At 39.3% G+C, this 26,709-nt stretch overlaps 1 protein-coding gene across 1 annotated transcript in view; it reads left to right on the top strand.

Annotated features, from left to right (window-relative positions):
• ACOXL (acyl-CoA oxidase like) overlaps positions 1–26,709 on the top strand; it is a 272,913-nt gene that overhangs the window by 178,658 nt on the left and 67,546 nt on the right. Inside the window, 2 exon segments of the mRNA XM_045827274.1 lie at positions 2,229–2,260; positions 2,263–2,342. Coding sequence (XP_045683230.1) covers positions 2,229–2,260; positions 2,263–2,342 — 112 coding nt within the window.

The following is a 26,709-nucleotide window of genomic DNA, read 5'->3' as shown; positions in this document are numbered from 1 at the left end:
TAAATATTTAGAAAGTTCCAGTCCATTTATTTTTGTTTCGGTTTTTAACCTCCAAGACACTACACATCTCTCCCCCACACATTTAGACTTACTGATTCAGTCTGTCTCGTTTATCTATGTAAGCCCCAAAACCTTACTTGCTCTAATTTTTATGTGTACTAAGAAGAGCGCCTGTCATCCACACTGTGACGTGGGTGCTTCTCCAGGCACTGATGATGCAGCACTGACAGGTTCTCAGCCATGTGGGCCTTAGGCTCTAACAGAGCAGTAGGTTGGCAGTCATAGTGTACGTAGAAAAAAAATGGGTTTGGCTGCCTATTGCCACAAAAGCAAAACTTGTGAGGCAGATGCTGGTGCAAAAGGGAAGAGGCTTTATTCAGGTGCTGCACAACCTGGGAGAATGGCGGACTCCCATCTCAAAAACCACCTTCTCTTTCTGCCATGGAAAAAAAAGTCCAACTGTGTCCTCAGCAAGGCCAAGACAAAAGCCAGTGTCCAGAGTTCCTGCTCTATTCTGAAGTGCAGTCCTGTGGAGCCCGCAGGCAGCTGCTAAGTGGTCTCAGCCCCAATCCAGGTAGCTTAGCTTGTTCCCAGCTGCTGTCCATTTCAGGCCCCCTCCTGGAGCCTGCATGTGGGGCCTACAGGGTCATGGACCATGAGGCTTCCAGAGCCACATGGTCACGTGCTCCAGGCCGAGAGAGTGCACAAAGGCATGGACTAGTGCATCACCAGGTGGGCAAGAGAGAGCCAGAGAGGCTCCTGGAGGCCATGGGCCACGTGACTGCTAAGGCCACATGGCCCAGGGAGAGAATGGGCAAGTGCCCCATGTGAATGCAGGTCACAAGCAAGAGAGAGAGCTTATTTGTTCCCCTGGGATTATATTAGCTTAGAAGTGGTATGGACCAGGCACCTTCTCAAAATACCAATCAATTACCCAAACTTTCATGCTCTTCAGGTAGGTCCACATCTCAACCAATCCCTTCTTCCTCAGGCTAGATTGGCAGGCCTCTTTGGCCCAGCACTGTCCCCTGTGCCATTTTGACTTCTATGGCACATGTGCCTACCTGCCCTAGTCCTACCCCTAATCTGGTCCCAGAGGAGGAGGGGAAGGGCTTTTCTTTTCTGTCCAATCATCTTGCCAGCTTTTTGTGTGCTCAGTGAAGAACCTCCCCTTGCTGCCATCTTGGCCAATCGGGGAGACTCCTTGGTGCTCCAAGTGACTGTTCTATGGTAATAGCTGGACATGAGAAGATGGAAACACGAGGAAAGATGGGCTGGGAACTTCCTGGTATCCTGAAATCCCTTCAGTTAATAGCTACTCTGTGGGTACCCATTGAGTCTCCTCACCTGGACTTCAGGAGGAGTCTGTCATTGCACTAAACAGGCTCTATGAGACTAGGTGGCAGGGCACAGCTCTGATATTGGGTGTTTTGAGTCTGTTTATACTTAAACCTCTTAACTCCTCTGTCTTCAGTTTCCTCATTTGCCAGATGGGGAAGATAGAAATTCCCGTCTGCTAAAGAAAGTCACCCTCTTTGTGGCATACCCTCCCCTGTGCTTGCCCATACCCCTCTCACTGCCCCTCCTGCTCCTCGCCCCTGGAGCCTGGTGTCCCCTGGGACAAAACCTGAGCTTGAGTGCGTTCTGCCTGTGTGGCCTCCTCGATTAGGCTGCCACATCTTGCTGAGCCTCAGTTTCTCAAACTCGATGTTGGATAATTATAGCATCCATATCATAAAATTATTGATATCGTTGAATGATCCACAGCAATAATTAGCACAGTGCCTGATACATAATACAATTAAGGAATAGTATCCATCAACAAATACTTTGTGACATATACAGTTTATTCACACTATTCACTTTTCATCATTATTATGACACCAGCCTAACAAATGATTAAGTTATGATAAACCCACTTAATGGAAGTTATATAGCTGTTAATGAAGAAAAACTGTATAAAATATTGAATGCTACTTATCATACAATTGTAGCAGGAAAAGCAGGAAATCAAATTATCTCTATACCACCAGGACCACCGTGTAGGAGGAAGTAGAGTCCAGCACTCATCAGAAAGACACTGACGGGCACGTGCGGGGACCGCCATGCGCTGACAGCACGTCTTCGCTGGATGGACATTCCTTTTGAAAACACTCGCCCCGTGCATTTTTTCAAATGTGTTTCTTGGTGAAGACAAAATAATAATGATGATCACTGTATTTTTCCCTCAGTTTCCTGGCATTTAACATGGACACAGTTGGTAACTCACCTTTCTGTTGAAAGCAGTGAATTTTCGTGAAAGTGTTCTTCATCGGGGTTTGTTGGCCAGAACACACTATAAGGTAAGGATACATTGTGTTATAGTTTTCCTCTTGACATGTGTTTAAGACGTATTCTTACTGGTGGACTGTCTGCTGAATGTAGTAGGTACGAAGTCAGTGTTATTATAAGCTTCTGGAAACAGCTGGCCTTCCTACAGTCCACTCTGCATGACCGCCTGCTTGCCCTGGAGGCGCTGGTGCTACTGTGTAACCTTTTTGTGCTCATCTTTCAGAATTCTACCTGCCAGCATCATTTGGCTGCTGTGGAAGTTGGTAGATGGAGTAATTTTTAGCCTTAAGTGGAATTGAAAAGTCATTGTCTCTATGTATAATAAGTACATTGTTTTCTGGGGAAAAGTGTGCCAGGCATGTGTAAGAAATTAACCATTTGATCAGCCTGAGAGACACTCTCTTTCCTTTTAAAACATCCATGATGCTCTGCAAAGATATAAAACCTTGCATCAGCATTGGTAGAAATCTAAAGGGAATGTTTACCAAGCACATTGCCAATGGGGCTGGTTTGAGAAAACACCCCCTGCCCCAGGGTACATCTGTTTTGTCTTCTAATCACAACACTGAACAGACAACAAGACTAAAGAGAAGGATTTGCTTATCCCAACCTCTGCCAGGCAGAGGGGTTCAGGGCTCTCAGAACCTGAAACCAGACCACTATTAACCTCTGCATGGTAATTAGCCAAAATCTGGGCCCCACATAATTCTCCTTCAGTTTCATGCCAGTTCTAAGATCGCATCTTCCCATAAACACAGAGTGAGTAGAGGGAGAAGGATGAGTGGCACATAGCAATAGGTATTCTCTTAGGAAGAGCTCTGGAGGCAGAGCATCCCTGGGACCCATAGTGGTCAGGATCCAACCTGGTGGAACAGGGCCAGGCTGATGAGTACCTGTTGGGAACTGGGCCATATGGTGCAAATCAGACCACCCTCCATATACTGGGTTGGTCAAAAAGTCCATATTGTTTTTTCCATAAAATAAAACACATGTTGTTCCTTTTTACCAATAGCTTCATTGCTTTGGATATTTTGAGTATGTTGGCTATCTCCCACGTGGTATAACAGCAGTTGTTCTCAGTTAATGTCCCGATTTGATTGCTCTCAACTTCAACGGTTCTTCCCGACCATGGAGCATCGTACAGCAAGAAATCTCTAGCACAAAACTTCACAAACAACTTTTAGCACATTCAATCAGTCACAGCATCTTCTCCATATACTGCACAAATCTTTTTTCTTTTTTCTTTTCTTTTTTTTTGGCGTTTCAGTTGTATTTTTACCTCTCTTGAAATAATAAAGCATAATATGCACAAAATATTGCTTATTTTTTTCCACCTTCAATACTAAAATGGCTACACAAAATTTGCCAATTTTGATTTTTTTAATGTACACTGATATGACTGCTGTCACAATCTAACAAAATTGTTTTGAATGAAGTTTAAGACAACTAAGTGCTACTAGGGCCATCTTATGGAAAAACAGAATGAACTTTTTTGGACAACCCAATACATTTCTGCAGTGAGGCCCTGCCAAATGCTACCCTGCAGGTGAGTTTAAGTCACTCCAGGTAACCTTCCCTTATCAAACATATAGACAACCAAAATGAGAGAAGGATGCCATCAAAGGCAAAAATGATATAGCTGCACCAGTGAACAGAATTAACAATGGATAAAATGTAATCTGTGAACTCTCTTTTCAAGACTGTGTAAAGTATAAAGATGGAATGGCAAGAGATATCATAATAGATACAGAGTGAAAGTAGTAAAAATCCAACCTGTGGATAACAAATGCTCCTGACAATGCTGGAATGAAAGGAACAGAAATAATAATCACAGACATGATAGAAAAATATTTTCCTGAGTCCCAGCCAAGATGGAGGCATAGGTAGAAACCTTTTGCTTCCTTGCACAACCAAAAGGAGGATAACAATCAATAAACAACCAAAAGCGCCAGAAAATCAAACTGCATGGAACTCTGACAACCAAGGAATTAAAGAAAAAATCAACCAGAACCACCAGACAAGTAAGGCAGGTGACCTCGCAGGCCAAATCAGAAAAACCACAGTGAGGCAGAGGACCTTGGGGGTGGAACTGGCTGCCTAGCTTCACAGGCTGCGTGGATGGTGCTGACTTAAGGGGGAAACTGAGACTCAGAGTTGATATGGTAGTTGCTACGGTGGGAGAAACTCCCAGTCTTACATCAGAGATCATTGGAAAGTGTGCAGGCGAGCTACCCTGTTCCCTCTCTGGCCCCTCCCCCACAGGCAGCACCTGCAGGAGTGAACACCTAAGGCCCCACCCCCTTACCATCCATCAGCCGTGCTGAGACAAAAAAATATGACCCAAATGAAAGAACACAGCAAAATCTCAGGACTAAGCAATGAGGAGATTGCCAACATATCTGACGGAGAATTTAAAGCCCTGGTAATCAAAATGCTCACAGAACTGATTGAGCTTGGTTGAAAAAATGAAAAGACAAATGAAGGATACTCGAAGTAAAGCAAAATATTCAGGGAACCAACAGTAACAAGAAGGAAACCAGGAGTCAAAGCAATGATTTGGAACAAAAGAAAAAAATAAACATCCAACCAAAACAAAATGAAGAAACAAGAATTCAAAAAAGTGAAGACCTGGCTGGCATAGCTCAGTGGGTTGAGCGCAGGCTGCAAACCAAAGTGTCGCAGGTTCGATTCCCAGCCAGGGTACATGCCTGGGTTGCAGGCCATAACCCCCAGCAACTGCACATTGATGTCTCTATCTCTCTCTCTCTCTCTCTCTCTCTCTCTCTCCCCCCCTTCCCTCTCTAAAAATAAATAAATAAAATCTTTTAAAAATTCTCTAAAAAAAAGTGAAGAGACTCTTTTAAACCTCTGGAACAACTTGAAACATTACAATATCCAAATTATAGGGGAGCCAGAAGGAGAAGAGGAAGACCAAGAAACTGAAGGCTTATTTGAACAAATAATGAAGGAAAACTTCCCCAATCTGGCAAAAGAAATAGACTTCTAGGAAGTCTGGGAAGCCCAGAGAGTCCCAAAGAAGTTGGATCCAAGGAGGAACACACCAAGGCACATCATCACTAAGTTACCCAAGATTAACTATAAAGAGAGAATCCTAAAAGAAGTGAGAGGAAAGGAGAGTTACCTACAAAGGAGTGCCCATAAGTCTATCAGCTGATTTCTCAAGAGAAACCTTACAGACAAGAAGGGGCTGGAAAGAAGTATTCCAAGTCATGAAAGGCAAGGACCTCCATCCAAGACTGCTCTATCCAGCAAAGCTTTCATTTAGAATGGAAGGGCAGATAAAGTGCTTCCCAGATAAGGTCAAGTTCAAGGAGTTCATCATCATCAAATCCTTATTATATGAAATGTTAAAGGGATTTATCTAAGAAAAAGAAGATAAAAAATATGAACAGTAAAATGACAACAAATTCACAACTATCAACAAATGAACCTAAAAGAAAAGAAAAACAATGAAAACAAAAAGTAAGCAAATAACCAGAACAGGAACAGAATCAGAGAAATTGACATCACACAGAGGATTTCAGTGGGGAGGGGGAAGGGAGGAATGGGTGGGAAGGTACAGGGGAGAAGAAGCATAATTAGTAGACATGAAATAGATGGGGAAAGATAAAAAATGGTATAGGAAACAGAGGACTCAAAGAACTTATATGTACAACCCATGAACATGAACTAAGGTTGAGGGAGATGCTGGAGGGTGGGGGGTGGCAGGGTGGAGGGGGGATAGAGGGGGAAAATTGGGAAAACTAATAGCACAATCAATAAAAGATACTTTAAAAAATATTTTCCCTAGTGTAGAAAAAAATCAAGATTCTGATGGGGAAAAAAATGCCCGTATCTGGATATAGCCTATACATCTAGAGAAAAAAGATGATTTTGTGAGCAACCAGACAAAAGTAATAGCTTATCTACAAAGGGAAAAAAATAAGCTAGCTCCTGTTTTACCCACCGCTCTGCGTGGAGAAGTACCTGCTGCTCTACAGAGGAAACGTCCTGATCTAAGCACCCCACTCCAAGCCAAGTTTAATCCACAGACACAGGCAGTGGAGAGGTTTTTTTGGATATCTAAGAATCAGAAGCAATTTCACCCATTTGGCCTTCTTTAAAAATTATTCAACCAATGGGGGCAGAGTCTGGTGGGCAAGTATTGTCAGTTTTCTGTCTCTCAGGTGGACAACACTAAGGAATGTTCCACACAGAGTGAGCCCCAGCTTCCACAGGGGGGCTCAACTCAAGGATACATCCTCACATTGACCTTCTCAGTTTTACTCTTTGGTCCCTTTCCTGAGATCACTTCTAAAATAAACTACCTGTGTGTGAGCTTGTAAAAAATATTATTCAAAGATGTACTCTATAGGACACTTAAAACTCAAAATTAATAACTCAAAAATAAGAGAGTGAAGATCTAAAAGGATAGATAGTCCTGTGAAACCAATCAGTACATACATGTTTTTAAATATAGTTACAAAGTTCAAAGGTTAAAAATGTTTGTTTTTTTTGGCGAGGGGGAAACATGATTTAAAAAAAAACCTCGACTAATTGGTTATATAATATAGTGTGTTTATAGTATATTGTAAGGTAAAACAAAAGCTAAAGTAAAGTAAAAAACATGCTCGGCTTCTTACTTCAATCGCAGGGCAGGCAGAAGTCGTTTGGCTCTGGCTTTGACCATTAGAGAAACGTAGTTTAAAATTGTTTCATTAAATTGGAAGTTAACATGGGCACTAAACACAGGGTGCTTATTATGTAAATCTCTACAGAAGACACAGGTAAGATAAATAAGTGACCAGAAGTCTGTATAATCAGATACAGAGGAATGCAGAATGAGTTAGCACGTCCTTGAGGCCTCAGGGACCCTCCAGTGCTGCTCCCGGTGAGCTGCACAGAGGCTGAAGGGCAGTCGTCGAGTTTCCACTGCCTGTTGCTCCTTGGTTTGAGAATTCCTCCAGGTTTGCTTTCTGAAGAAATCTGGTTCCTGGTCGCTGTGATATTTCCTTTGTCGGTCATGTAACGGGGCTACGTGCAAGTCTCTGCTCCCTTACCCTGGAAGGGTAATGATTTGATCTTGAAATGCACTAATCTGGTGATTTCTTGAAAACAACTTTTCCATTACAGTATGATCCCTGAATTCAATCCACAGTAAACCATGAGAAGCATCTTCCACCACATTTCCATCCTACAGTCATAAATCCTTCCAGCTTCTACCTCTAACATGAAATGAAAGGTTTCGATTCTCTTAGTGAAAGCATAGTCTCTCAGATTAGATTAGAATCAAATCCAGTCATATACATTTTATATAGAAACAAATCTAATTATATATATTGATATGTAGTTATATGCATATAAAAAGATATTTAAAAAGAAGAGTACGCTTGGATTGGGCAGTAGTTGCAAGACATTTTCAGATAGCTTTCAGAAGACTAACATATTCATCTGCTTGGGCTGCCTTAACACAATACCAGGGGCTGCGAGTGCTTAACCAGCAGGAATTTATACTCTCACAGTTCTGGAGGCTGGAAGTGCAGGAGGGAAGAACCAAGAGCCCGGGGGGTGGGTCCAAGAGCCATGGACAATAAAAACTGGGCATGGGAGGACACGGCCAATCAGGAAGCTTCTGACATTTGCTCAGCTGGATTTTGGAGTTTCTATGGATCACTGGCCCCTCCGTTCCTCCCATTCTCTTCCTTCTTGTGCAACAGTATATATGGTGGTTATCTCGGCCAATTAGGGGACAGATGGCTTGTCTCTTTAGCGAACAGCCTTCAATCAAGAGGAACTGTACTGAAGGAATGACATCTGAGGAGCCCTTATCTGCACCTAGACTGGATGGAAATGCTGGGACTCTGGAATTTTAACTAGTGCTGTCATGGGATGAGACTCTGTGGGCCTTGGGGAAGAGTGAGGATGGGCTGCGATGGGCACGGTCCCTGATGGCCTTCAATGATCCCGCCTCCTGGTGTACACACCGTTATGTAGTCCCCACGCTGTAGCAGGGCTGGTCTGTGTCACCACTAGAGTACAGCAGACGTGATGGTATGTCTGTCCTGAGACTGCGTTATAAAGACACTGTGGCTTCTGTCTTAGTCTCCCCCCCTCCCTCAGATGAAGGAAGTGTAAAGAGCAGCCAGGCAGCCCATGAGCCCCTGTGGCAATCAACTGAGTCTTCTTGTCAAAACCTGTGTGAATGAGCACAGAAGTGTTTCCTCCAGCCTTATTCATATCTTCAGGGATGGCAAAGACTGGGGCCATCGGCAACTGGACTGCAGCCCCACGAGAGCAGCTGAGCCAGCGCACCCAGTCAAGACTCGCCCAGATTCCTCACCCTCAGAAACCATGTCAGCGAATAAAAGTTAGTTTTTCAGATGCTAAATTTGCTGCTTAATTTATTGTGTAGCGACAAATAATTAATATAGCATAATGAAAGGAAAATTTGTTCAGTAGTTTGGGCATTGATACACACATTTTTTAAACAAAATACAAAAAGGAGATTATGGTGGTTTTTAACCAATATTTCCATTTAATAATCTGAAGTGGCATTGCTTTTATGTAAGAACATGATCGCACAATGAAACACAAGGGCTTTAGAATCAGACAACTACATTTTACCACTTCTGATGCGTCTGGCTTTTCCGTTTTTTACAGAGAGTGCCACAGTGAACACATGTAGCCGTGTACAGAGTTTAGACTTGACAGACTGCCACACCGTTCTCCACAAGTGCTGAACCAAACCGTGCTTCCCCAGGAGTCGCGTTTCTGTACACTCACTTTTCTAACACTTTATTTATTCAACTTTCTCATGTTTTATCTTCTGGATTAGGGAGTTTGTCATCTTCTTTTCATATTTCATATTTCTATTTCACTGACATTAGAATTATGAGTCCACTGTAAAATATTTACTTCTAACCCTATTTAACTCTATGCTCTTTGGTGCTTCTTTAATATTCAGGACTATCTTCTCTTATAACTGTTCTCTGCCAGAGGACAAATTGTTTACAAATGTCGATCTCCTGATTTTGAGCAAAGAGAGCCTTTACACACATGTGAGTGTGATTTCTGAATGTCAAAAAAATTTTAGGCATGTGATATGGTGAAGAAATACAAAGGTTTTAGAATCAGACAGTTATCTTTTACCACTCTGAGTCTCTGCTTCTATTACTTACTGTATATTTGAGATAATAAAAATAGGTACAACACAAAGTTGTTGCAAGGCTAGAATAACATAGAATATGTTTTTAAAAAGCATTTTTAAAAATTATATACTTTGTACTCATGTTAATTATCTTAGCTACTACCATTAACGTAACCATTTTAATGGCAGTTTCAATTAAATAGTCATTGGCAATATAATTTTCCAGGCCTAAGCCTGGGAAGAGCCCAGGGGTGATTAAGATATGCTCCTGCCTTGGGGGGAGTCCACTAGTTTCCACCCAAGGTGCAATGAGATAAGTGCTAAATTATGATCAGGCCTGCAAGCTTAGAAGAAAGCATATTGACTTCTATATTTTAGTCTGTATTTTTGGCTCAGCTTTTTGTTCAGCTAGCTGTGTGTTGGCATGTCTGCCTACATTAATTTTGTGTATCTTGAAATAAAATGGTCTATTCAGCATTTTGAACATCTGACCCAAACAGAGTCTGGACAAGAGCCTTTGGACAGTGTCCAGAGGTGGGTGATTTCATCTAGAATTCCAAGATTTTGTAAAAAAAAAATCATGTGATTTTGTTGAGAATCTTTTAAAAAGGCAAAAACATGAGTAGGCTTTAGAAATCTGCTTTTCTTCTCAGCTCTTGAGTAAAGCTCTTAATTTTCTTCAAAAGCACATTTTATGTTAGAGAAGCTTGGCCGACCCTTGTCTGCACAATAGATAGTCCATGCGCTTCATAACCCGGCACAAATACTAAGGGCTGGTGGTTCACAGTCAGCGTTGGAGAGTCAAAACCACTCGGTCCTCACAAGAGAAACGACTTATTTCAAGTGTGTGTAACAAAAACTGAGCAGGTGGAGGGATGAGAATGCAGGTGGGATGAAAATTGCTCTAGTTAATCAAGAGTTGATTCATGTTCAGTCTCTCACCACACTAGTGGCTCCCCCTTCAGTGTTTATAAAAATCAGATGCAGGTTGCCCTCCACCACCCTGAACGCTGAGTTTCAAGGGAAAGGGAGATGGTTTGTAAGTGACCGTGGCTCAAAATCCAGGAGCAAACTAACTTGGAAGCAACCACCCTAACTTACTTTCCCTTGTTCATAATTTGTGATTTGGATGGAGAACTGGTAGAGGGTGGACATAAGATTATTAGAGAGGCAACTTTCTAGAGCTTTCTGTTTAGAAAAATCACTGTCACCTACAATTTTTATTGTTGTGCTCTGTGCAACCTGACTAGTCTTTGGTGTACATGTGACTTTAAAGCTCTTAATTTAGATCTTTAAGACATCTTACAACCATTGTATTTCTGTATTTTTTGGAGGGGAAGCTTTTTTTGTTGTTGTTGATTGATTTTAGAGAGAGAGAGGAAGGGAAAGAGAGAGAAACATTGATCTTTTGTTCCACTTATTTATGCATTCATTAGTTGATTCTTGTATGTGCCCTGACTGGGATCAAATCTGCCACTTTGGCATGTTGCAGATGACGCTCTAATCAACTGAGCTACCCAGCCAGGGCCATAGTATTCCTGCAAAGGCTCTTTCTTACAGACGATGCCAGCTATGCTGTTCGTTATCATTTTACACTGGCAGCATCTTTGCTTGGGTCACTGTGTTGGGGTTTGGAATCTTATCTGAGTTCTTGTCTATGGAAAGTGTAAGCTGCCTGCACTGACAGGTGGATGCCACACACATGGCATATGCTGGAACTAGGGCTATTGGAACCTCCATCAGTCGCAGGTCCTCAAGAGCTTTGGTCACAGGGTAGCTGGTAGTTGCAGAGGGGAGCTGGGAAAAGGCCATTGATGAAGAACCTAGAGGGAAAATCTGGTGCTGGTTTGCTGGTACTTCTTGGAGAGTTTGAGGGTGGGGACAGGGAACAGATAACGGCTGGGTTGTGTTTGTTACACTTTCTAAAACTAACACAGTGGCCTGAATAGCAGATGTTTTACTGAAAATCTCATGGCACAGAAATATCAAGAGCTTTGTTCCAGAGACAGATCATCAAAGACAGGAAACAGCATTAGAAACTAAATTTCCTGAGTTCATAGTTCACATTGATCTTGATACATCATCTGCTGACTCCTATGGTCGAGTTGGATTGGGAAGACAACCAGAAGACTGGTACAACCTGATGGAGGGGCCTTTGTATCTACAGAACTTGGGTGCTGCCTAAGCAAAAGCTGTCTTCTTCAAAAGTGGCCCCCCTCTGCTGACTGGCGTTTGGAATTCCTTTAATGGGAACATAATCCCATTCTTCAGTGAGAAATAATGTTTAAACTTGGGAAGCTTCAGGGATTCCCAAGCTAGCTGTATGTGGTGGCTGAGGAAGGGGCAGATGGTGGTACAGAGTGGATGGGCAGGAAGACCCAAGACTGATGGCGCCTGCCTCACCTACTAACGGTGCTCCCAAGCCTTTAGCTTGGCATATCCCTCTATGTTGGTTCTGGTTCTAGGAAACAATTCTGTTTTGTGATGTTTTCCTCTCTCTTTTCTTCATCCCATAGCAACCCAGTTAATATTAGGAGTTGCATTTCCTCTTTCTCCCTCACTTCTAATTTTCTCTATCTTTCTCTCATAGAAAGCACCCTAAATTCTCTTTCTAGAGAAACTTCTTACGGGTAGTGAATGAAATTGAAAGAAGAAAGAGGAAGTGAAGTGAAGACAAAGGAAAAGGAAGTTATATCCCTGATAGCCACATGGGAGATGCAGTCATTCCTTTGGCGGGAAAGCCAGAAGGACCCCTCAAAAGTGACCTAGTCAAACCTGCCCTTTCACAGACAGGCAACCTGAGGATCAAGAAAGTGGTTTTGTCTAAGTAACACAGTCATCAAGAACAAATATGAGACTGATATTTGATTGTGCAAATATTCTAGTTTTCCTTAAAATTTTTACCCACTATTTTTAGTGTCCATTTATGAACTTTCCTGGCAACAATTACTACAGAGGTGTTTGCCTAGTAGGGACGTTCTGTTCACCTCATTTCTACTACATTCATTAATCAGAAGCAAGAGATATTCCTTTTCCTATTACGTATTTATTCCATTTATATCACTGTAGATTTGGAGATATTTATTCTCTGTTTGGACTACAATCCAATATTATAATTATTTGTTTTCTTGCTCATATTGTTCCAGCTTTGACCAGCAGGAGCTCCTTAAGGTTAGATCCTGAGTCCCTTTCACATGTCCCCATCCCTTTTTTAGCACTTTTTTAATTTCCTCACACCACAAATGTTCCAGGTGCATCTTGTGTTTTTCTTGCCAGACCTGCAGTCATCCATGTCTCCAAGAACCCCTGGTTCCTTTTACTGGAGAAAAGTAAGAACCGATATCTGGTTGCTGGGTGTACTGACTGCTAGTAGAATGTCACTGCTTCTATTTCTGTTCTGAGCTAGGCAATGTATATGTGTGTTTCCTAACTCATATGTTCTCACAGAGATCTGTGTGTGTGTATTGGGTTGGCCAAAAAGTCTGTATGGTTTTTTACATAAGCTAAAAGACATTTTTTACTTTTCACCAATAGCTTTATTGATTTGGATATTTTTAGAATATTGGCTATCTCCCACACGGTATAACATTGCTTGTTCTCAATTAATGTCTCAATTTGATTGCTGTCAACTTCAACTGGTCTAACTGAACATCATCCAATGAGAAATCTCCAGCATGAAACCTTACAAACCATTTTTGACACGTTCAATCAGCCACAGCATCTTCTCCGTATACTACACAGATCTTTTTTTTTTGCATTCAGTTGCATTTTTACCTTTCTTGAAATAATAAAGCATAAAATGCTGAAATGCCACTTATTTTCTTCCATCTTCAATATTCAAATAGCTACACAAAAGTTCACCAACTTTGATAAGATTTTTAAAAATGGAAGCTAATATGACAGCTGTCACAATACCACCTACCAAAATTGTCTCAAATGAAGTTAAAGACAACTAAGCACTACTAGAACCATCATATGGAAAAACAAACAAACAAAAAAACTTTTTGGCCAACTCACTATATTTGAAACCATGAGTTCATACAAAGAGTCCTGATTACAGTAAAAAACCACAGGACTTCCCTCCTTCTCATTTGTAATTTCTTTCTCTGGCTTTAATTGCCTACAGTGTGTTTACATATTTTATCTTCTCTAGTACACATATTAAGTCATTTCAGGATAGAACACATTGGTGTTGTTTGTGAATCTAGCTCACAGCATCTACTCAAAATATACTCTGATTTCAAAGTATTTCCAACTTTCACTTGTTTTTCCTTCTCCACACCCTTCAGTGAGGTTATGTTATTCACTTGCAACACAGTTAGGTTCTTCTGTTCCTATATGTCTTCTACTTTGGGACCCCCTTAAGTCAGGTTGGTTTTAGTCCTTCATGTTTTAGCTATGTGAAAAATTACTAAGTTTCTAGAACTCAAAGCTGCACAAAAAGGTATGCTCAGAGAACTTTGACTCCTATTTCACCCCTGCAACCCATTTCTATTCCTTCCTTTCTTCCTATACACCTCCTATACATGTCCAGTCTTTTCAGTTTGGGGATTATCTTTCCTGTATTTCTTTCATATAAAAAGGCAAAAATGTGTTTTCTTAACATTGCTTTCTCTCTTATATGAAGATAGTATACTATAGATACTCTTCTACATTTTTGTTCCATTTAACAGTATATCTTGGAAATCACTTCACATCAATGTATAGAAAGCTACTGCATTAAAAAAATAGCAGAATTATACACTGTGTGGATATACCGTAGCTTATGTAACCCCTCTCTAATATATGGGCATTTAATTTTATTTCTAACAGTTTTAGTGGGAAATAATGCTACAACAAAAAAGCTGATGCCTGTGAAAGCTGCATGCCTCAGATTTTAGTATTGCTTAAGGTGTATCTTCGGTGCAGATTTCTAGAGATGTGAGTGCTGGGTCCAGAGGTGGGTGCATGTGTAGTTTAGTGAAATATTGTCAAATTCCCCTTCAGAAGGACCAGTCTGCACTTCCCACAGCAAAGTTTGTTTCCTCACAACCTCATGAACAGACTATGTTCTCATACATTTTTATGTTTGCCAATTTGATAAGAAATGATATTTCTATGTTGGTCTGATTTACATTTCTCTAATTAGGAGTGAGTTTAAGCACTTTCTCATCTCTGTGTCATTTTAATATATTTTTATGTATTATGCATTCATATTATTCTCTTATTTGTCCATAGGGTTTTTTGACATTTTTGTCCTATCAGTTTTTAAGAATACTTTTTATATTAAGGATCTTAGCTTGTGGTCATGTTGTAACATTTTTCTCCCAGTTTGTCACTTGTCTTTTGACTTTGTTTATGGTAATTTTTGCCATGTAAAAATTTTTTTTAAATTTTTGTGGCCAAATGTAGTAATATTTTTCTTTATTGCTTCTGGATTTTTAACTGGCAGTTAGAAAGCCTTTCCATACATTTAGGCTGAAAGGAAATTATTACATGGACACCTCAATCTTAATGTCCTGAGCAGTTAGCAGATGGAGGTTGAGACTATCAGAAAGACTGAAAATTGAAAAGAAAATCAAAAGAAAAGGGGAAGTCACAGAAAGGGAGTTGCCCCTCAGATCCTTACCCAATAACTGAAATTTGTGTTGGTGGACGAGCCTCCAGAGAACTCAGGTGATATTTAGTCTGGAAGGCTTGAAGAGCTGAGCAAAGAACTTAACTGTTTCCTACCGCATGGGAAGTAGAATGTGTCATGTGAGTCCTACCAAGTTAAAGGGACATGGTAAAGTCAATGGGCTTACCACTGAAACCCTTGACGTGCCACACTGTAGGCCTAAGACTGTGTCCCAGGAGAAGGAATTCACCCAGGAACAAAAGGTAAAATTAAAAGAAACTAAAGACACAATTGGAAAGATTCTCCTTGACAAAGCATTGAATCAAGTCTTCATAAATTCAAGTTTATCTGCTAGTGATTTAACTGCATGTGGAGTAAAACTTAACACTCTTTTAAGGAAGATAACAGGATGCAGAATGGGTATTATTTACAATGTCCAGTACAGTAAAATATTACCAGAGATAAGGAAAAATAGGAACATGTAATTTGCAAACAAGGTAAAAACCAATCAATAGAAAAAAACCTCCCAAATGACCCATATGTGGAAATGAGAAGGCAAAGCCTTTTAAAAAAATATGATGAATTTATTAAAGAGTAAATGGGTTATAATATATGGAAATTTCAGGAGATGTATAGAAACTTTTTTTAAAAAGAAAGAATCAAATGGGACAAAAATGCAAAAACACAACATTATAAATAAAAAATTAATTGGATAGGATTAATATCAGATTGGACACCACAGAGGAAAGAGCCAGTGAATGTGAAGACAGTTCAATAGAAATCATTTGAACTAGAGCACAGAGTGATAAAAGATTGGTAATGTGAACAGAGCCTCAGTGACCTGTGGTACAGCATCACACATTCTAACACACATGTATTGGAGTCTCCGAAGATGAAAAAGAATGGAATAGAAAAAATATTAACCAAACCCTTTTTTTTAATGAGAGCACATAAATCCTGAAAGCTCAGCAAGGTTCAAGCAGAGAGGATTTAAAACCAGCCAACATTAAAACAGGAGCACATCGTAGTTGATCTGCTGAAAGCCAAAGATAAAGAATAAATTGTAAAAGCAGCCAGAGGAGAAAGAGTGTTAGTATCAAAGAAACAATTTTAAGAATGGTGGTTGATTTTCATTAGAAACTGTGGAGCCAGAGGACAGTGAAAAGCTCTCTCTAAAGGGCTGCTAAAAAAAAAACAAAAACAAAAAAACTACCTTGAGTTCTAGATATGGTAAAGATACATATAGAAATTGAATTAGAGGACTTTGCAGGTAACTCTCATAAGAAAGCTGAGAGAATTTGTCATCAGCAGACCTGTACTATAATAAATGCTAAGGACAGTTCTTCAAGCTGAACAAAGTGAAATTACATGGAAATTCAAATCTACAGTAAAGATGAACACCAAAAATACAAAATGTGTAAGTAAACATTGATAATTTTTTCTCTCTGTTAAACCTTTTAGAATTCAATTGGCTGTTTAAAGCAGAAATAAATATATTTAGGGTTGATAATGTACATAGATGTAAAATATATGCTAACAATAGCACAAAAGATAGTATGTAGTATACATGGAATTGTTATATTGTAAAGTTCTTTCATTATACACCAAGTGTTAATAAAGGCAGATTGTTATAATAGAGTCTCTCTGTACACACACACACACACACACACACACACACAGAGAGAGAGAGAAGGTAGACTGAGACAAAAAGAAATCCTTAAGTAATCCAGAAAAAGTCATGGGAATAAGAACAAAAATTAAAGACCTTGGGAGACAGACTATAAGAAGCAGTATTGATGGTGTACCCAACACCATGAATAATTACATTAAATGTAATGGACTGAACCTTTCAATTCAAAGGCAGACATTGTCACAGAGGGTTAAAAACAAGTAATTCCTATCCATATGCTTTAAAAGTAGAGACACAGACAAGAAAAAAAATATAGCATGCAACTGGAACATAAGAGAGCATATATTCATATCACATAAAGCAAACTTAAAGACAAAGAATATTACCAAGGACAAAATGGTTATTGCATGATGATTGAAAGGTCACTTCATCAATAAGACAGAATAACCTGAAATAAGTATGTGACATAACAGACATTTAAAATACATGAAGCAGAAATTGATAAAACCAATGGGAGAAACAGTCAAATCCAGTAATTAATGGAACAAGTAGGCAGAAATTCAGTATGGCTAATGAAAATGTGAACAACTCTATCATCCAACTCAACCTATTTATCATTTATAGACATTTATTGAAAACTACATGCGGAACTACAGCGCTATCCATAAGACAAGTCTCAGCAAATTTTTGAAATGTTGAAATATTACAGAATATATTCTCAATTAACAGTTGACTTAGAGATCAATAACAAAAACTAAAAAACTATATGGAAAACTATATGGAAATTTTATATATATATATATATATATATATATATATATATATATATATATATATATATATATATATATTCAAACAACACATCTCTAAATAATCTGTGAATCAAAGAAGGGAATTAGGAAATATTTCAAACTGAATGATAATGAAAACACAGCATGTCCAATTTTGTGGGCTGTAGTGAAAGGAGTCTTTAGAGGGGAATTTTATAGCTTGAAATGCTTATCTTAAAAACAAAAAAAGAGGAAGGTTTCAAATAAATGCTGTAAGCCTCCACCTTAAGAAGCTGGAAAGAGAAGAACAAAACAAGTAGAATAAAGGTAACAGTAAAGATCAGAGGGAAATCAATAGAGTAGAAAACAAACTCTAGAGAAAGTAAACAAACCTAAAAGGTTGTTCTGTGAAATAATGAGTAAATGGATGCCTAGCAAGACTGCTAACAGGGAAAAGAGATCAAGCACTAACAAGATCAAGAATAAAAGGGGAAGTCATAGCATATAGTACAGACATTAAAAATACTAGAGAATGTTATGAACAATTTTATGCCAAGAAATTCAAGAACTTAGAACAAATAACTTTCAAAAGGAGAAAACAACTTTCAAAAATGAGCAAAAAAAATCTGAAAATATTTATTCAATAAATTTAATTTGTTATGGAAACATCCCACAAAGAAAACTCCAAGCTCAGATGGCTTTTCTGTTGAATACTTTCAAACATTAAAATACAAAATAATACCACTCTTACACAAAACTCTTTAAAAAGTCAATATGTGGTTAATACCAAGAACTATTAAGTATATTACAATGAAAAAATATAAACCAATATTCTTCATGAATATAGGTAGAAATGTATAATAAAATATTGATGATAAAATCCAGCAATATATAAGTATATATCACCAGGTGGTATTTATTTCAGGAATGCAAGGTTGACTCAACATTCAAATATTAGCCAACGAAATTTGCAATGTTGACAAAATAAATGATAAAATTATGTGATTATATAATGCAGAAAAAATTGACAACATCAAACACCAGTTCATGCTTAAAAAGTCTTAGCAACGTAGGAATGCAAACTAATTTCTTCAATTTTGAGAGTATTTCTACCATCAACCTTTAGTTTATATCATATCAGTGGAAAAATATTACATATTTACCTCCTTAAGATAGAAAACAAGACAAGAATGTACACTTTCTCCACTTCTATTGACATTACACTGGAGGGCCTAGCTGTGCAACAAGGCAGAGAAAGAAATAAATGACATAAAGATTGTAAAGGAAGAAATAAGGCAGTTTAATGTGCAGGTGAAGTAATTGTTTACATAGAAAATATGAAAGTATTTCCCCAAAAAATCCAAAAACAAAACCACAAGTACTACCAGAAATAACAAGTTAATATAAGGTTATGGGATACAAACTCAATATCCAAAATAAATTTTATTTTATATATTATCAATAAACAATTAGAAAACATAAAATTAAATTAATTTTACAATATTCTTTGGAAACTTGAAGTTTTTAAGAATACTTTTAACACTAAAAATTCAAACAATGTAAGATCTGTACATTGAAAACTATACAATGTTGCAGAAAATTAAAGAAAGTCTAAATAAATACAGAAATATACCATGTTTGTGCATAAAAAAACTCAACATTGCTATGATGTTCGTTCTTCTCAAAATAGCCTCCAGATTTAACACCATCTCAATCAAAATCCCAGCAGGAATATTTTAACAAACTCACAAGATGATTTGACAATTCACAAGGAAATACAAATGGTCTAAAATATCCAAAACTATTGTGAAGAAAGTTGAGGAAATGTGGAGGCCTCCCATTCCCTGACTTCAGATTTCATGCTAATGTTCCAACTGTCCAGACAGTTTGCCATTGGGATGAGGATAAACAAACAGATCGACCGGACCCTATAGAGAGGCCAGAAATTGACCTGCGTTTATATGCTCATGTGAATTTTGACAAAGGTATGAAGAAAATTAAATGATGAAAAGATTTTTTTTCAACAGATTGTGCAAGAAACAACTAGATAATTGAATGGAAAAAAAAGAGGTTACCCATGACCTATTCCTTGTGTAAGACACCAAAATTAATTTGAGGTTGATCATAGACTTAAAGTGAAAGTGAAAACTATGAAACTTTCAGAAGACAATGCAGGAGAATATCTCTGTGGAGTTGGGTAAACTACAATGTTTTTAGAAAGGAAATGAAAAGCAAAGCCAGGGGGCAGGGGCTGTAGAGTTGGGCAAAGCGGGGGAATGGGCACATCTGTTTAAAAAAGCTCCCACACACAAACCATTAAGTTAAATATTGGTTCACTGGAGTTTTTCAAAATTAAAACTTTTTTGTTTTTTAAAAAACACCAAAAAGAAAACAAAAAGGCCAACTATAACCTTGGTGAAATTATTGCAATATCTATGTATCTGACAAAAGACTTTTATCTAGAATATATAAAGAACTTTTATGAGTCAATAATAAAATGAGACAATCCAAGAAAAATTGCACGAAAGACTCAAAAAGACACTTCAGAGAAGATAAAAGAATGGTAATGAGCACATGAAACTTTGTTCAGTCCTATTAGTCATCAGGGAAACAGAAATTAAAACCACAATGAAACACCATGACACTGAAGTGGTTTAAACTAAAGTGATTGATAACACTTAATCCTGGTGACAACATGGAGCAACGAGAACTTTCATAATTGCTGCTGATGGTGGCAAGTGGCAGTGACCACACTGGAAGAGTCTGGCAGTCTTTCATAAGGCTAAACATTATGTATACCTGTGATGTTACCAGCAGTTCCCTCCCTAGGCATTTACCTGAGAGATGAAAACATGCTTACAAAAGGCTTGTAGAAGATGGAGCAGCTTTATTAATAATCACCAAAACTGGAAACAGCTCTAATATTCATTATCCTGAGACTGGAAAAACCAATTGTGGTTGGTATATTCATGCAACAGAATTCTACTCAGCAATAAAAAGGGATAGACTGCTGTTACAAGCAGCAACACAAGTGAAATTTATAGGTGTTAGGTTTAGTGAAAGAAGCCTGGCACAGAAGAGTTACTAATGTATGATTCCATTTAATAACATTCATTGAAGAAGTGGTGACATGAACTAATGGGGATACAGGGGTCACAGAGATGGGAGACTGTGGCATGGACTAGGAGAAGGAGTATGTGGGGAGTGGGGAATGGCTGTGTCTTGGTCTGTGTGGTTACACAGGTGTATACACATATAAAAGACCATCAAGCTGTAAACTTAAGATTTATGCATGTTACATATCAACTGCATGCATTTTATGCCTCAGTGAAAAGGTTTAAAATTATAACTTAAATAGTGCCTCAGAGTATTTAAACAGGTTATTTGCACTTATGGCTCTTCATCATCTTTTCACATAAGAAAATGGAAACTTACAGGTTTCCAACAGGAGGCATCCACTCCTGATTGTGCTGAAACACTAACTGTGGGAAGGAAGAAATGGCTGAGGTAACAACCTTCACCAAGTTTCAGTTCTGTGCTAGACACTTTTCAGTGTCATACCAAAACACAGTGGTGGGTGCCCAGGCCAGCCGGCACCATGAAATCCATAAAGCATGGTGACAGATGACAGGTGGTGATTTAGACCAGTGGCTAGGATCACAAGAGTCTGGCAAGAGGCGAGATGTTGAGGGCTGTCCCCAAAGGAAGGCAGGTACACCCTAAAGATTCTGAACCTTCTGTTTAGAGATTTGACATCTGTGAGGCTGGACCACTGAAAGCAGGGCTCTGGCTAAGGTGGTGAGGAAGGTCTGGTCACGGATAGTCAGTCACCCAGCTAGGACAAAGGGACAATACAGAGCTTAGTTCAGAGATAAGTGAATCTGGTAACATGTGCCAAACTCTGGGCCCATGATTGAAGAGCATACCGGTACCATAGAAATTACATTTTTCTAGTTTATGATACACTAATATTGGTGAGCTTGACTTGGTATCAGTGAATACTGAACAACAGTTTCTCTCCTTGTCTCTCCCAGTATTTGTTCAGCCTTATTGAGATATAATTGACATATAGCATTGTGCAAGTTTAAGGAGTACAAGTAATGATTTGATACATGAGTATGTTGAAAATTGATTACTACAGTAGTGTTAATTAACACTTCTATCACCTCACATAATTATCTTTTGGGGGGTGGGGGTTTAAAAATTTAAGAACTGCTCCCTTAATGACTTTCAAGTATACGAGTGTAATATGGCAGTTTTAGGGATAGTCACCTATGTATGTTCGATCCCCAGAACTCATTCATCTTATACCTGGAAGTTTGGACCTTTTGACCAACACCTCTCCATTCCCACCCTCCAAGCCCTGGAAGACACCATTCTACCCTGTTTCTGTGACCTCTGTGTTTTTGAGCTCCACATATAAAAGGTCATACAGTATTTTTCTGTCTTTGACTTGTTTCATTTAGCACAATGCCCTCAAGCTCCCATCCATGTTATCTCAAATGGCAAGATTTTCTTTTTTTCTCATGACTGAATGATACTCCATCATGTATATACACACATTGTCTTTATCCATTTACCCATAGATGGACACTTTGGTTGCTTCCATATTTTGGCTAGTGTAAATAATGGTGCATTAAATATAGGCTATCTCTTCAAGGTAGTGAATTCATTTCCTTGAGATAAATACTCTTAAGTGGCATTGTTGGATCATATGGTAGTTCCATTTCTTAATTTTTGAGGAACTACCATACTGTTTTTTCATAGTCGCTGCACCAATTTACATGCCAACCAAGAGTACATGAGGGTTTCCTTTTCTCCACATCCTCACCAACACTTGTTATCCCTTATCTTCTTTGATAATAGCCATTCTAACAGGTGTGAAGTGATATCTCATTGTACTTTTGATTTGCATTTCCCTGACGATTACTGATGTTGAGCATCTTTTCATGTATTTTTTAGCCATTTGTATTTCCTCCTTGGAAAATGTCTATTCAGGTCCTCTGTCTATTTTTCAAATTGGATTTTTTTTTCTTTTTACTATTGGGTTGTATGAATTCCTTAGATATTTTAGACATTAACCTCTATCACATGGATGTTCTGCAAAGATTTTCTCCCATTTCACAGGTTGCCTTTTCATTATATTGATTTTTTCTTTTGCTATGCAGAAGATTTTTAGTTTGGTGTTGTCCCACTGGTTTACTTTTGCTTTTGTTGCTTGTGCTTCTGGTGTCATATCCAAAAAAATCATTGGGAAAACCACTGTCTAGGAGCTTTTTCCCTACATTTTCTTCTAGGAGTTTTATATTTGTTCTAAGTCTTATATTTGTCTTTAATCTATTTTTAGTTATTGTAGTTTATGTAAGATAAAGGTACAATTTCACTCTTCTGTTTGTGGTTATCTAATTTTCCCAACAGCATTTAAACAACTACCTTTTCCCATCAAGTATTCTTGGCTCCCTTGTCAAATGTTAGTTGACCCTACATATGAGGACTTACTTCTGGGCTCTTTTATTTATATATATATATATAATTTATATATTTTTAGAGAGAGAGGAAAAGAGGGAGAGAAACATCAATGTGTGGTTGTCTCTCACGCGCCCCCTAGTGGGGACCTGGCCTTCAACCCAGGCATATGCCCTGACTGGGGATGGAACTGGTGACCCTTTGGTTCACAGGCCAGCACTCAATCCACTGAGTCAGACCAGCCAGGGTTATTTCAGGGCTCTTGATTCTGTTCCATTGGTCTGTGTGTCTATTTTTATTATAGTATCATACTGTCTTGATTACTATATCTTTATAATATAGTTTGAAATCAGGAAGTGTGGTATCTACAGCTTAGTTCTTTCTCAGGATTGCTTTGGCTATCTGGGATCTTTTGTGGTTCCATATAAATTTTCAAATTATTTTTTCAGTTTCTGGGGAAAATACCATTGGAATTTTTATAAGGATTGCATTGATAATCAATAGATTGCTTTCACTATTATAGACATTTTAACAATATTCTTCTGATCTATGAATGTGGGATATCTTTCCCTTTATTAGTATCTTCTTCAATTTTTTTCATCAGTGTCTTACAGTTTTTAGTGTACAAATATTTTACCTTCTTGGTTATATTTATTCCCAAGTATTTTGTTATTTTTGATATAATTGTAAGTGGGATAGTTTTTATTTCTTTTTGAAATATTTTTGTTGTTAGTGTACAAAAATGCAACTGATTCCTATATATTGATTTTGTATCCTGCAACTTTATTGAATTCATACATTAATTCTGATAGTGTTTCAATGGAATCTTTAGAATTTTCTTCATATAAGATCATGTCATCTGCACATAGAGATAGTTTTACTTTCTTCCAATTTGGATGCATTTTTTTTTCTTGCTCAAGTGTTGTGGCTATGGCTTCCAGTACTATGTTGAATGGGACTGGTGAGAGTAGGAATCCTTGTCTTGTTTCTGATCATAGAGGGAAAGCTTTCAACCTTTTACTGTTGAACATTCACTGTGGGCTTGAATGACAGTTTCTTGAAGTACTCTGTGATGATGGGGTAGACTCATCCTGGGGCTTGTTGCTACTGGAGACCATAATATTGGGGTAAACAGGAATGAGCCTATAATTCTATTTCATTCTGCCCTTCCACAAAACCTGTGGGCAGACCCTCATAATTAGCTGGTATCAAGGACATTCGATCCCAGGGGATTAATGAGGGGCAGCCTAGGGCCCAGTCTTCACCCTATAGCCAACAATCTGATTGCAGGACTAAGAAGAGAGAAGTTGTCCAGTGAACGCAGGGGTCTCCATCAGGATAAGGCACTTAGAACCAAGCATACAGGTATTAGATGACATTAGGAAACAGCAGTTTGCAAAGGAGGGAGTCAGATACATTTCTATAAAATAGGACTTCACACCTTCCTGCTGGGCCTCTCCACTGAGGCAGTGCTAAGTCCCGCCTGTCCCTCTGCCAGCTTAGTGGTATGGGGGCAGATATTTACTGACCTAGGATGCATGTGGCAGCTCTTGGTGACCTGTCCCCTTTCTTCACTGCTCCCCAGAAGTGGCACTGCAGGCTGTAGGGACAGGCTATTCTGTTATTTGGTAAAGCTCTGTGTTAAATTCTGCTTACAAGTATCTCAGACTCCTCTCCCTACAAAGTCACAAAGCTCATACAGAGATTGCCTCACTTTCTGAAATGTGGGCTGTTTTAGAATCCCTCAAAAGTTAGCCAAAAATATTAGCATCTTAATGACAGTGAAATAAAAATTCTTTCTTGGAGCTTCAGATACATATGTAAATAAACAAGAAACAAGAAGAAGACCTGTAAGTATTTTTATTTTTACCGAATAGTTCCTTGTTCGAAAGATCTTTTTCCCAGTGGCAGAGTACACTGGGCACTAAGCAAGTTCTGGATCAGTGACGGTGTCTGAGACATGATGGCTGTCCTTCACAGTCTCCAGGTCAAGGGGGAGGTGCAGTGAGAGGTATCTGAGCAGAGGGAGGACCATGCCCTACTGTAGGACGAGTGACATGTAGAGCAGAGTGTCCCTGGGCTGAGTCCTGTGTGATAAGTGGCAGAGCATGCCATGTCACCCCACCCCCAGGCAGAGTGGGGCAGCATCTCTGAGGCAAGGCATGGATGTGGGTGAGTGCCCAAGCAGCAAGCCAGTCAGCATTCCAGAAATGGCTAGAAAGTCTGGAAAGAGGGTGACTACCACAGCCCATCGGTCCTCACTGAATCCTGTGCACCTTGTAATCAGGGCTAAGAAACTTCCACCTTCCCTGCAGGTGACACAGGCCATGATCTGACCATGTTGGTGTCAGAAAAATCATTCTGGAGTCAGTGCTGAGAGGGTGACCCTTTGGAAGGCCACAGTACCAATCAGCCTAGAAGCACTAGGATCCAGCTCAAGCAGTAGAGTGAGGACTGTGAGTATGACAGGCATTTGGTGACATTTGGATCAGTTTTACAGGGAGAATGCTAAAGGTGGAGTCATGGATGGTCTAGCTTGTGCCACGAGGGACACGGAAGCATAGAGCCCTAGTATGTTCTAAACGACAGCGAGTTCCTCGCTCTCCACCCTAATCGCCTGTTTGCTGGATTCAGCCTAAACCCCATGGAGTGGGTATTCCACGTGTCATACCTGCTGCCTTTCACGCAGCCCCCAGAATGCCTCCTCTAGCATTTCATGGGCTAAGCACCAGCTGAGCTGCCACAGAGATTCAGGAAACAGATCTCAAGGCCTCATTTCTTTCACATATTAAATGTACATCACTCTGCCTTATGTCAGCTTTAAGCCGTCACTAAGGGCAGTCGGGTTCCATAGCATAGTCTTCAGCTAAATGCAAGGATCATGTTATTGAAACAAGATCTCGCCAGCTGACTGTATTCCAGATGCGTGTGTTGGTGCCTGTAAAATCTATTTAAGGCCTCCTGATTCCCTGCTTCTCCTCCTCCATCTACCAGACCAGTTAGAAGGAACTTTTAAAATGAGAAAGCTGTTAAGAAAAGGAGAAGCTATCAAACATGTGTTTATTTACATATCTGTTGTCGAAAATTATCAAGATCAATTTAAGGAGCGTGGAGTTCAAATGAACACTAAATGACCAAAGAGACAAATCACCCAACAATTGCTTTCTATCCTGAAAGGCTAGTAATGAAAAGCAGACTCTTTGTTTGGCATGGAAGGGGGAAAGGAGGAGAAATTAGGAAGTAATACAGTCAATTATAAGAGCTCTTTGCCAAGACCCTATTGAGTTCATGTTCTGACAATTTCAGTTAAGCCTTCATGGCGGGGAAAAGATTCAGGAACAGGTGAGATCAAACACATAGGCCCTCACTTCTGGATCTCTTGTGTGTGTGGCAGAAAGTCAGGTCTTGGCTGGGACTGGACTTGGTCCTGGGGTCTGTTCATATCGCCTGGCCACAGACCTGAGCTTGGAGGACAGTGCACATGAGAGAAGAGGTGCAGAAACTTGGCAGACACAAGAAAACCTGGCAGCCTCATAACTTTGGTGCAGTATGAGGCTGACCGGGCCCCTCTCTGCTGAGTTCATTGTTATTCCTCTGCCCTCAAAATCCAGTTTCTCATCTGCTCTCTCTCATGTACCCATGTCTGCTGTCACCCCCATCTGTGTGAAAAGGTTCCTTCTTGTGGACATTGGCCTTGACCACTATTCTGGTGTTGGGCTGGTCTCTGTTCTGCCCAGGTCAGTTAGCAGCACTCACACTGCAGTGGCAA

Source organism: Phyllostomus hastatus, unplaced genomic scaffold (genome assembly GCF_019186645.2).
Source record: "Phyllostomus hastatus isolate PE091 unplaced genomic scaffold, TTU_PhHast_1.1 phas_scaffold_78, whole genome shotgun sequence".
NCBI lineage: Eukaryota > Metazoa > Chordata > Mammalia > Chiroptera > Phyllostomidae > Phyllostomus > Phyllostomus hastatus.
The sequence above is the reverse complement of the archived record's forward strand: the minus strand, read 5'-3'. Positions and strand labels throughout refer to the sequence as shown.